The sequence below is a fragment of the Crotalus tigris genome, unplaced genomic scaffold (genome assembly GCF_016545835.1).
Source record: "Crotalus tigris isolate CLP2741 ecotype Arizona unplaced genomic scaffold, ASM1654583v1 scf7180000020776.491700, whole genome shotgun sequence".
Lineage (NCBI taxonomy): Eukaryota > Metazoa > Chordata > Lepidosauria > Squamata > Viperidae > Crotalus > Crotalus tigris.
Window position 1 is genome coordinate 416,345 of NW_024098174.1, and position 13,579 is coordinate 429,923.

Genomic DNA, 13,579 nt, shown 5'->3' on the forward strand with positions numbered 1-13,579 from the left:
TTGAAACTCAAATACTTTGGCCACCTAATGAGAAGGAAGGACTCACTGGAGAAGGGCCTAATGCTGGGAAAGATTGAGGGCAATAGAAGAAGGGGACGACAGAGAATGAGATGGCTGGATGGAGTCACTGAAGCAGTAGGTGTGAACTGAAATGGACTCCAGAAGATGGTAGAGGACAGGAAGATCTGGAGGAACGTTGTCTATGGGGTCGCGATGGGTCGGACACAACTTCGCAATTAACAACAACAACAACAACAATGATTTTGTAATTGTAAGATTTGTGAATTTCCCAGAATTTTTCAGGCAGCATGCTGGGAATTGAAGTCCACACATATTAAAGTTGGCAAGTTTGAAAAACACTGAACTAAAGGTTCCAGGGTAGCCTAATCTGCCATTCCTAAGATGGGCACACCTACACCGAATATATTTGATAACCCCCACAATTCCCTGCCAACTTGGACAAAAGCTATGGAGGCTAAGAAGTCTAAGAGTTGCAGTTTCCATACACATGGGAAATACCAGGCTACCCAATCCCTTTAAACATGCTTAGTACAGGAACACATGTTTAGAATATCTACTGTAGGTAAGATTATAATGTTTTCATATGTTAACAGACTCTCTTACCTTGCTATCCTTCAGACGATCTTCTTCTTTGATGCCTGGAATAATTTTTAGTGTTATTGATCCCTGGGATTGAACCTGCAAGAAAAACAACTCTGTATTTCTGTCTTTACGAAATCACATTACATCTGCAAAAACCATTGAAATTTACAGTACCTGTCTCTTGATGCACAGTATTCCAGGCATCAATTGCACACTGAGTGAGACCAAATAGCTTAATAAACATTTAGTCCTATTGGTATTGGTTCTCCAAAGTAGTTTTTCTTTTCCAGCCCTACCTAGAAATTCTGGGGACTACATCTAGGACACTGCATGCAAATTAACTTTCTCAACCCCAGAAAGTTTAATATATATTTGGATTTCTAAAACTCTTTTGGCTTTGTACAGTGACTAGACCAACCTGGAGGAGGTTAAAAACATTCCTCTGGATGGATGTCTTTTCTAAGCAGCAAAAGACTTAAACAAAACAAACTGAATGCCCTCAGTTGCTACTTACAGACATTGCTCTTAAGCAAGAAGTGGAATGACAAAAATAAATCAAAGTTTTAGATCCAACATGATTAGTTCAGCTTCCAGACTAATTATGAGGTATATTGGGCCACATAACTCAACTCTGTTCTGAAGATTAGTAGTAAAATGAAACCCTTAATTCCCCCAATGTTCTTAGAAAAAAGAAATTTACTAATTTATTTTCTTACAGCAACTATTTATATACTCCACTCTTTGTCTGGAAAGGTTCCAGAGATCAGTAAGAAGATATCATCCTTTCCCTGATGTTTTTAATCTAAAATGCATGGAACCAATGGAAAGTTGGCTGGAGAGGGGAAAAACAGGTTTTGTTTAAATTTTTACCAATTTGAGGAGATCTTTTAATTTAGGAACTTCAAAAACTAATCTTTACCAATTCAATAATATAATTTGATTTGGTTTCAAATTATTTTCTGCTCTTAAAGTTTGCCACAACGAACATTATGAATACATTTGGATCTTCTCTTTTTTTTTTTGTCTTCTTCTGCCTAATATAAATCTCAAGCATTGGCAATTTTTCTCTACAATTTGTAGCCTGCAATTCTCTTCTTTTTGTAAAACAGAGCTTTTACATATAAAAGGTCCGAGATTCAATACCCAGCATACATAGGCAGGGCTGGTAAAGATTCTTTTCTTGGAGAAAAAAAAACTGCAATCAAGTCAATGTGTGGCAGTCTTAATGCAATGGTTACCTACATAATTCTGCATAATGTAAACTTTAGACTGTAGAAAACAGAAATTGAAAAATCTTAATATTTTTGCTTGAATAAAACTGCACCCCTATGGTTACCTGGAAGAAATCAAATTGAATGTTCTGGGACTTATCTCTGAATAAACACATTTATGATTATACCGCATTGCACATTTTCAGCACACACGTGTGCTGATGCATTAGGGTAAACAACATAATGGACCACTAGTAGACGATCAAGTATGTCCTTGGTCAAGCAAAGAGTGTTTGATATTGACTGGGCCATTATTTATTAGATTTTTTTTATTAACTTAAGGCAGTGTACATACTTCATGTTCCTGCTTCCTATTTTCCCCACAACAACCCTGTGAGGTGGGTTGAACTGAAAGCCAGTGACTGGCACAGTCACCCAGCCACTCTAGGGATGACTAGAGCTCTCCCAGTTTTTAACCCAGCACTTAGCCACTAGACCAGGGGTAGGCAACCTTGGCTCTTTTATGACTCGTGGACTTCAACTCCCAGAATTCCTGAGCCAGCATGGCTCACCTTGGAAACCTTTCCCTTTCCTCTCAGCATGGCTGGATCAGGAATTCTGGGAGTTGAAGTCCACGAGTCATAAAAGAGCTAAGGTTGCCTACCCCTGCACTAGACCAAATTGACTTTAATCCGTCACTACTTTCTACTTGAAGGAAAAAAATAAAGCGACAATTTTCTAATCTGGGTTGAAAAGAGACTACGTTTGCAGAGAAACCCAAATTAGAGGTCAGCTATTCTTTGAATCGCCCTGCACGTAAGCAGCAGGAAATGTGTACATGATTTCTATGAAGCTTCTTTTCCATGAATGGATTACATGGCTGGTTAGAAAATTCAGTTTTTAGTCTAAAACACTGTCCTGAATGAAACAATCTAGCTTTCTCACCAGTACTAAAACATAGTGTTCACAAGATAGGCAAACCCTCTTTTTAACCCACTAAATATATCCTGGGAAGACAGCCTTTTTTTGTCTTAATGATATTAAAAACCTGACAGAGCAATCACAGAGGGGCAGCAATTATTCAGCAAGGTTTTTTTTTCCAATCATAATGTGATCACAACCTGCAAATATGAACAGAAAATATGCAAATTAATCCCATGGGATTTGCATTATTTATCCATGTCTTATAAATACACTTTTCGGAACATTAGTGAATAATCATTTTTCCCTTGTTCTCTTATGCTGGGGCATTTTGGAAGAAACTGAATTCCTGCTTATTAGAAGAATCATACCTGCCTTGTCTACTGCAAATCCTGTATCAAGTAGAAAATGAGAATTTGTGCCATCCAAAGTGCCATTCAGCTATGTCTGAGCTCACACATATGTTAAATAAGCTCCATTTGTATAATATTTATGGAAAGCTTGGTTAACCTTGCTTAGTTTTGAGGAAAGGACTGGCTCAGCATATAGTATAAATTACTGTAAACCCTTTGGATTAGTTTATAATTCAACAGTTCAATATGCTGCACAAAATATTGTGCAAGCCCAGACAATCTAGTATCCTACATTATTGTTGTTGTTGTTATGGTTCATTGCACGGTCAACCAGATGTTCAGACTGAATTTGGCATTTTTTTATCTACCTATCAAATCCTTTCCAAGGACCTGGGATATACAGATGGAGATGTTTTATGGTATTACAGATATCGTCACAGGATGTAAGCTGTTGTGAGTAAAGTTGCCTTTTGCAACTGACTGATGGTAAATGTCAATAGTGTTCAACTGGTGCTTGAATAGTTTTGGGATTACACCCAAGGCATCTATTACTGTTGGTACTACTTTTGCTTTCTTGTTAGATTTTTATTTTACCTTTTTAATATATGGCAATGAACTTAATGAATATACAGTCTTTGACTTACAGTTCCTGACTTATGCTTGGCAACCATTTGAAGTTATGGCAGATACTAAAAAGGGTAGTTTCAACCCAGATGCAAAGTTCCAGTGTCTGCCCCCCCCCCCAGGCACAAGGTCACATTTTGGGCAACTGAACACCTTTGCAGTGATTTCCCACATCCCACAGTCATATAATTACAATGTATGATTGTTTTGCTGGAAACCAACATTTATTTCTAATTTCCAGAAGAAAAAAAAAGTCCATTGCAGACAATGGGGTTTGCTTCATGATAATGGATTTGCTTAATGACTATGGGGATTCACTTAACAACCACTGCAAAAAAATATGTCATAAAATCAGGTTGGTCATATGATGACCATGACCAACATGATTTATGACTATAAGCCCGTGTCAACCACCCTGTGTGATGTGGTGAGCTAAGCTGTGAATGAGTGACTAGCCCAAAGTCACCCAGCTGGCTTTCATGCCTAAGGTGAGACTAGAACTCAGAGTCTCCAATTATAGTTCGTTATTTATGGGTTGCCTTTAATTGTACATTGTGTGCGGGATCACATGTTGAGCAAGATACATACACAGTGAATTAATACTTAAGGTATTAAAATGGGTAACTGAATAATACGGTTGAACATGTTACATGAATCTAAAGATTTCAGGTTAGAGTCATTCTAATTTGTCTATTCTAAAAGGAAATAACACCGTTTCACACACTGTTTTTCTCCTGTTTGGCTATAAAAAAAATGTCCAAATGAAAGTGAATCCTGTAATGCTAAACAGACAGACGCTTTCACAGGCAGCAAAAGACCGTTTCTTTGTAGTCCCAAAACTCTCAACGACAAAGCTTAAATTTTTTTCCAGCAACTGCATTGTAAATCTTGACAGATCTGGATTCCTCTGTTGCATAAGCTTCTACATTCAAGGCAGGAGAATGGGGACAACATCTCCTCTTCCTTATGAATGACTGGTATTCATTACCTACAATGTTTGTCACATAGATGGGCTAGTCATAAAGGTTCTGGATTCCTAGTTTCCAAATGAAGTTAAAAAAAAAAGTGAGGGATGCTTCCCTTCTATCTCATTTTCACTATTCAGTAAATATCATAAGACCTGTGTCTTCTCCTAAGCATGCAGATTATTGATGTGATAAAAACAAATACATAGACGGAGGGCATGTCACATCACAGGGGGCCCTAAAATTATAACCCTTCTTTAATGACTGTTCAAAGTTATAATAGCACTGAAAAAGGTGACTTACAACCAGTGCTTACCCTTACGACTGCTGCAGCATCGCAATCGCCACATGATTCAGGTGCCTGGCATCTGGCATGTATTTACAACAGCTGCAGTGTCCTGGGGTCAGATGATCATTATTTACAGCTGTCCCAACCGATTTCCAATAAGCAAAATCAATGGGTAAAGCCAGATTCACCTAAAACTGCATGATTCACTTAATAATGGTAGCAATAAAGGTCATGATATCAGGCACAACATACTTAACAACTGCCTTGCTTAGAAATGAATATTCCTCTCCCAACTGTTGTTGTAAGTCAAGGACTATCTGTAGAGAATAGGATTTTGTTTTGAGCAACTATTGAATTATTTTTTTTTTAAAGGTATAATGCACTCTTATGTATGTATACAAAGATAGAAGCCCCACTGAATTCAACCAAGATTTACCCCGAGCATGTTCCATAGCAAGAATGGAGGATATTTTAAAGTCCTATTTCCTGCTTTGGGTGGAAGAGGGAGGGATTTCTCAGGCAAAAGTGGGCAATAATTAGTTCTAGAACTAACGCCTAATGAAGCGTCTACAACATCAGAATCCAGAACTGTCAAGATTGACAATGCATCAGTTGAAAATATTTTAAGCTTTGACAAGGAGCTCAGCCTCAGTAAGGAATTCTGTGATTTACTATTCAATAACGCCAGGAGGGTCACAGGTTTCCCACCCCTATTCTCAGGGACATATATTAGCAACGGGTAGAACTGGGTATCAAACTGAGTAGGACAAAAGACCGAAATGGGTAAGGCTGCTCCTTTACCATTCTCTTTTTCCTGATCCTTCAGTCTTCCCCCTCCCACTCCTTTTCTCTCTCCCACACAAATACACTGAGCCTTGCTAATGCAGCTGCCAATTTCTTTAAGGTGCTGTAAATTGGACCCCTCCTTAAATTCTTTTCAAAAGGCTCACAGAACATTCTCTTGTTCTAGTCCCCAGGAAAAAAAACATTAAATCACAGGTATCTTTGAATTTATTCCCTAGACAGGAACTGTTAAACCCTACAATGTTTTCTTTCTGTAGAAAGAACTGGGTGCAAATTTCAAACCATCATAGTCTAGCAGTCACCAAAGAGGTTTCTACATCTGTATTGTCATCAAGTCAGTTTTCCACATTTTTTTCAGTTCAACTCTGACCAACCAATTCCATTGGCTATAGGATTATTTTAACATTAACAAATCAGCAGAGAAACAGTTTAATTTTAAGCGCAGCTACATAAAATCAAGTGCAATACAATTTCCACAGCCATTTTCCACAATATATTCCCCTCCAGAAGTAAACTCAGCTCCTAAAATCCCTACCAACATAGCCAAGGCAATAGCTGAGAATTTGGGGAATTATAATTTCAACAAATGAAAGTGAAATCTTTTTCCCCAACTAAAATGTAACCGTGCAATCATGCATGTGTCTCCTCCAAAATGTTGTAAATTTTATTACAATATTATTTATTACTAAAAAGAGGTTTTAAGAATTTTGAAGTGGGGACTTCCGGTGGATCTGCGCGCGCGATGGCGGCTACTTTGTAGCCGTCCTCCTGGGTAAGTGTTTGAATCGCTATGAACAGCGGACATCAGCTGTTCAGCGGTTCAAAATCCCCCTCCCGGGCAAAGGGGGGGGGAAGAGGGCTGTCTGAATAGTGGTAGAGCCTCTTATGCACCCCCAAGGCTTTTGGGGGGGGTGAAAAGAGTGCTCCCACGGAGTTCAGACTGTCTCCGCTTCCCAGCTGCTTTTGTCCCTAGGGACAAAACAAGCCGCTGCAACCACCTCCGCGATTAAAGAGATCTGGTGAGTTTTTCTTAGAAGCGGACAGAGCTGACTAGAGGATTTAGCTTTTGCTTTCTTTGATTTTATTTGGATTTTAAGTTTAAAGACTTACTTTTACGTTTATATTCCCTCTTTTTATTTTTTATTTTTTGCTGAAAGGGAAAGTAAAATGGCGATCGGCAGGCTTTTCGGTGTTTTTTTTTCCTTTGGGAAGGTAGAATGGCGATCGGCAGGCTTTTTGGTATTTTTTTTTCCTTTCCTTTTTTTTTTTTTTAATGATTGGAATGGAATGTGGACCTGATTATTTATAATGTTTTTTTTGATGTTGGGTTTGGATTTTAGAAGCATTTTTTTTTTTGCTTAACTTCTCTGTTTTGTTTTTTGTACTTTTAAAAAATGGAATGGATTTTTTTTATTTAATCATTTTTTTCTTCTTCCCTTTTCCTTTTTTTAACTCCTTTCGTTTTATTATAATGATCTCCTTTTGAAGGATTTTTTTATTTTCTGGAGTTAATCTCTCTTTTTCTTTTGCTTAATTTTTGTAATTTTTAAGAAGGAGTAAAAGATTTTTTTTTCAAGATGGCTCCAAAGCATCCAGTAATTCCTACAGCTCCTAAGGTGGTTTCTTCTTCGGTGTTATCATCAGCGCAACAATCTAAATCAATAGCTTCACCCTCTTCCTTGGTACAGTCAACAATGGTGAAGGATTTGCAAGATATGATGGGAAATGTTATATCTCAAATTAGGGGAGAAATGAAAGAGATTTTAGAGGAAAATAATAAGATTTTGAGGCAAGAGATAGTTTTGGCTTTAAAAGGAGTTGCCTCTGTTCTTGAAAAGTTGAACTCTCGCGTAGAAGAGGTAGAAGAAAAAGTGGAATTGATGGAGGGAAAATTTGAAAGCATGGAAAAAGAGATGGAAAATTTTCAAGATGAGATTCTTATGCTTCAATATAGACAAATGGAATATGCTTTAAGAATTGAGAGAATCTGTGCAAGGAGATTTGAGAGAGATGGTTGCAAAGGACTTGGCTGTGATTTTGAATAGAGAAAAAGAGGAAATACTTAGTGAAATTGAAAAAACATTTAGAGTTAACTCTGTGGTGGCAGAGCAGAAGAATTTGCCAAGAGATGTGGTAATTTACTTTGGGAAAAGATCAAGCTTTTTATAAGAAGAGGTTTTAAATTGCTTTACAAGATGTTATAATTTTAAAGGAGATCCCATCTAAAATTTTAAGAAGAAGAAAGGAGTTTGCTTTTTTAGCAGATGAACTTAAAAAGAGACGAATCTTGTTCAGATGGGATGTTCCGACTGGAATGGTGGTGAGTTACCTGGGGATACGTTATAGACTTAATACTGTTTCTAAAGCAAAAGACTTTTATACTTCGGTCCTGGGGGTATGTTCATCGCCATCTATTACATTTAAAGTTTTGGAAGAAAAGAAGGTAGAATTGCAGTCGGAAGAGCTTATACTTATGAAAATTGGGAAATCTCAATTTGAGAGGCCTCAACAAGTTGAGATGGAGGAGCAGAGGACAACTTGTGCAACATATAACTGTAAAGAAAAGGAGCAACAGAAGAAGGTCAAGGAAGCCTCACAAGTATTGGTTTCTGAATCTGTGGGAGAAGTAGGAGTTATAAACTTTTTGGAGCAACCTTTAAGAGTAGAATTGCAGTCTGAAGAGCTTATATTAATGAAAAATGGGAAATCTCAGTTCGAGGGGCCTCAACAAGTTGAGATGAAGGAGCAGAGGACAACTCGTGCAACATATAAACGTAAAGAAAAAGAGCAACAGAAGAAGGAGATTAAGGAAGCCCCACAAGTATTGGTTCCTGCTGCGGGAGAAGCAGGATTTACAAACTTTTGGGAGCTACCTTTAAGGGCAGATTTTAAAGCACTTCTTTCGAGGTTTATGGATAAGAGAGACTGATAAGGAATGTGTTTACTGTGGATGGAATTGGTTATTGGAGAGAAGATTATGGAGATCGAATGAAAATTCTAGATAAAAAGTTTAAGTTTAAGCAGTTTAAGTATTCAAAAGTACTGAATTTGTGGGAGAAGCAAGATTCACAAACTTTTTGGAGCTACCTTTAAGGGCAGATTTCAAAGTATTTCTTTTGAGGTTTATGGATAAGAGAGACTGATAAGGAATGTATTTATTGTGGATGGAATTTGTTATTGGTAAAGATTTAAGAATGTATAAGGGAATTTCAATGTTTTAAGTAATGTTTAAATTTGTGTTTTGGAGGGAGTTTATAAAGAATGATGGATAATAATATAAGTATGATATGAAAAGGTTCAGAGTATATTATAATGTGTTTAATGGTTGAGTTTTTTTATTTTTTTATTTTTATTATTATTTTTAAGAGAAGATAACTCGTTTAATTAAATGTATTTAGATTTGTTTAGGAACTATATGTTTTTCAAGTTTGTTTTTTTTTGTTAGGAGAGAGATTGAATGAAAATTTTAGATAAGAAGTTTAAGTTTAAGTACTTAGTTTAAGTATTCAAAAGAGTATTTAGTCTTAATGGTATAATGAATGTTTATATGTTTATTTTTCTGTTTTAGATAAAGAAAGAGGGAGAGATTAGATTTTATATTGTAGGTATAGACATTTAAAGAAAGTAATGTTTAAATTTGTGTTTTGGAGGGAGTTTATAAAGAATGATAGATAATAATATAAGTATGATATTAGAAAATGTTTAGAGTATATTATAACATGTTTAATGATTGTAATTATTATTTTTTAGAGAAGATAATCTGTTTAATTTAATGTATTTAGATTTGCTTAGGATTTATATGTGTTTTAAGTTTTTTTTTGAAAAATTTTAATTAAGCCTGTACTCAACTCTGAGAAGGTTGGGGGAGGGTATGGGAGGTCTGGGGAGAGGGGGAGGGTATGGGAGGGTGGGGGGGTCTGGGGAAGGGATTTGTTTTGTAAAATTTAAAAATTTTCAAATAAAAAAAAAGAATTTTGAAGTGGATTTCTGCTTCTGAATCTAATATATGCATGAAAGGTATTTTGTGTCCTCAGTTCTACACCATCCCTAGCATCATAACAGTTGTTTATTTGGAAAACAGAGCAAAATTTTGTACTAGCATGTTAAAATGTGTACATTACTGTAAAAGGCATACAAACATCAAAAAATCTTCATGTAGACTTTTTTCTGAAATAAACAGATTTCTGCATAAGCAGGACAGAATGAACAGACAAATAAGCATATGCAATATAGGCAAGAATCGAAAATAATCAGCTTATTACAGCTTTACTCCCATATAAGTATGAGAAAGCCATTCTCGGAAGGTAGCCTTATAAATTGCCCAAACCATTTTTTTTAACAAATATTATTTTAAAATATATTGAAACTCAATTCTAGTTATTAAAAAAGTAGGATTGTACTCTCTTGGCTGTGTCCTTAAATCCAGGCTTAAAACTAAATGTCAAATTTTTAGTGATAGCCAGCAAAACATTTTCACAGCTAAGTTGAAAAAAGGGTCAGTTGTACTCATTCCTAAATGTTCAGGAATGACCCAGAGGCATTGAATTTCCTCAACTCTATGGCAATTATTAACCCTAATCCTACTAGCATATAATTCAAGTACACTTGGCATGAAAGGAGACAGGCATACTTTTGGATCCACTGAGAGAAGCTCTTTCCCTCCACCCACTTGATTGGATTTGACTTTATTCTGAAATGAAAAATGTAGGTACTTTGAAATCTCACTTGTAATTGCAGTAGGTTGGTGTGTGTGTGTGTGTGTGATGGTGGAGAGGAATGTAATACTTGTTTGCATGTCTTACTCAGAAGAACCTTATTAGTTAAAGAGACTGAATTGGTCTCTTGCTTTAGGCCGAATTGGTCTTAGTCCAAGTAGTTATGTTGATTTTATCTTGCCCAGCATTAAATACTCTGACTGATTCCATGGACCTGTTCATATAATACTTAATTAGATCAGTTATATACCTACCAGCTACATTTACACAAGATGATAATCTTGGTTATTTTTAACCTTGGTTATGGGGGGAGGGTTGTATTCATGTGGTTTATTAAGTTGTTCGATTTATTGTAAATCTCTTTGATTAATTTATGATCAGCTTACTGAGTGAAATAGGGAAATTGGTTGATTCCATACACCACTTAATAGTATCTGGGCAGCCATATTCACTGAGCCTTCTGAATCCCTTTTAATGAGAATCCTAAAGATTTCAAGCCTATTAGATGGAGATGCCAGGAGTTGAACTTGAAATTCTTGGCTGGCAAGTTCTCTGTTCCTCCATCAAATTAAAGAACTTCCATTAATTCTTCCAAGAAATTGCAACACAATACAGTCCCAGCACAGACGCCCACACTTAATTGCAAAACACATTGGCTCAAGGAAAAACACTCCTTCATGACCCTCTTTAGAACATCCTGCTTTTCATTGTGATGACAATGGAGGAATGAATGATATTTGCTGTTTTTTCCCTTATTTCCTTTAAAAAGAAAGGAAAGCAGTGCTGATGATTCAGGTGCCCTTGGTGACTCTATATTCTTGCCCGCCCACTACTGTAATTCTTACTTAATTTGGAAGAGACCTTGAGAATGTCATTGGCTATTGCAATAGCTATGTGTATCTTATTTTGAGCCCCTTTGTGTAGGAGTCACCACGTATGTCATTTCCTCTCTGGCATGGAAGAGGTATAGCTTGTGACTCCACAATTAAAGAAGGGAAAGAGTAAATAGATCTCAACACTAGTAGGATGACTGCAGCTATAAGACTCTTTTGGAGAACACAAAAATCAGCTATGGACAAAGTCAGTGGCTATTTGGCATTTACTTTCTTACTAATCTGTTGGTGGATTAACTCATAATCAATTATGTTCAGTTTGGAGGAATGCCAGGAGTTGTCATATGTTGTGAATATGCCATATTCACAACTATGTACCCAAAGAGACTTTTTCTACTGCAGCTCACTAGATGTTTTGTCCTTTCAGTTTTCATATAATTAAATAAAATTGAATGAGAAGTAGACATCCAACATTTTCTTTATTTTCTAGACTGTTTCTGAATTCCAAAAACTACCTTATATGGCAATGGTATTGTCAATACTTTATCCAGTAAAGAAAGACTACTAAATTTACAGATAGCCTCCTAGAAGTTCTATACTGTACTCGGGCACAAACATTTAAACAATCATCATTTGATAGCATTCTGGTTATCCAGAACTACCTACAGTATATAGTAGTTCTAGATAAATGTTAATGGCTAAGATAAAACCAGATCCATAATCAAAATCCTGAAAAACTAACATTGAGAAAAGGTAACTCTCTACTCCCATCTGCTGGTTATCAATGTTTCTGCAGACAAGATGTGGAAGCTCTAGATCAGGGGTATGAAACTGCTGGTCCGCAGACCGGATGCGTCATGGCAAAACCATGCTCACCCCATTGCCGGCAATGGAAAAAAGTTGTGACATGTCACGTGATGTTGCGAGTTTGACACCCCTACTCTAGATGGAAAGCTCTCTCATTTGTATCACTTTGGGTAAATGCATGGCTTGTGCCTAGCTGCACTCACCTATGCAGTCGTTTTGTGAGAGCACTTATCACATAATCTTAAAATTACAAAACTACCCACCAGGCCACCACATTCCTATCCCTAACAAGAATAATAGTATTTTTTTTTCTTTAGAAGCATTGGAAACCTATTGGCGAAACTTACATAAAGACAAGAGTATTTGTCTATTTTCCCCAATATTGCCTACTCTTACTAACAATCTTCTCCAACATTTCAAGTGGAATAAGTTTTTTGGATTCATTGATTCTTCATCTTTTTAAATTGGCAATATGGAAATCAAAACTTGTATATCTGGATTATGTATATATGCACACAATCCAAATATTCATTATTGCAGCAGGCATCCTGTGAGTGAGTAAGAGTCAAAGAAAGAAATGCCTACTAGCAGCAGCTTTTATAAGCAGAATCAGAGTGGAAAGATATCATATAAATCACCTAAACCAGGGGTAGGCAACCTTGGCTCTTTTATGACTCATGGATTTCAAATCCCAGAATTCCTGAGCCAGCCATGGGAATTCTGGGATTTGAAATCCAGGAGTCATACAAGAGCCAAGGTTGCCTACCCCTGACCTAAACCAACCATCTGCTCAGAGCTGGAAACACTAATGTTTCTCAACCTTTAAGAGACATAGACTTCAGCTGGCTGAACTGGCTGATGAACTGGGAGTTGAAGTCCCTATAGCTTAAATTTGCCAAGGTTGAGAAACTTTGCACTAGAGAATCACTGAAAGATGCCCATCCAGACTCTTTTTAAAGACCTCAAACAAAGGAGGACTTGTAGTAAATCAATAGTCTTCTTTTAGAAATACACTGCCCAAATAATCATGTCATCTTCTTACTTAGTTGATAATTCAACTATTTCTCAACTATGTGGAGAAATAGTTTTACTTGTCAGAATCTATTCAAACATAAGTCCCAAGGAATCAAAAAATATTTATTTTCAGGCAAGTTTGTATGTAATTGCAGTCTTAAGCAAGCTGCCATTACCAATTTGCCCATGATTAATTGTAGCTTATATTTTCTGGGTTCGCGTGACCCATTGAACTATAATCTAGCCACAGTTCCAGAATCATTCCTAGTATATTAGCTAAAATCCAGTTGGCAATTTATGGTTTAGTGCAGTGGTGGCGAACCTATGGCACACGTGCCAGAGGCGGCACTCAAAGCCCTCTCTGTAGGCGCACGCACCACGGCCACTAGCAGCTCGCGCAGGTCCATTAGGCTGCCGTCACCTGGAGCAGCAGCCCCGCC

At 36.9% G+C, this 13,579-nt stretch overlaps 1 protein-coding gene across 4 annotated transcripts in view; it reads right to left on the minus strand.

The window, feature by feature from the left end:
• Positions 1–13,579, minus strand: part of MPP3 (membrane palmitoylated protein 3) — a 128,603-nt gene that overhangs the window by 53,256 nt on the left and 61,768 nt on the right. For all 4 annotated transcript variants that reach the window (XM_039368420.1, XM_039368419.1, XM_039368422.1 and 1 more), the window contains one exon: positions 625–699. In XM_039368420.1, the coding sequence (XP_039224354.1) occupies positions 625–699 (75 nt within the window). The remainder of the gene's footprint in view (positions 1–624; positions 700–13,579) is intronic.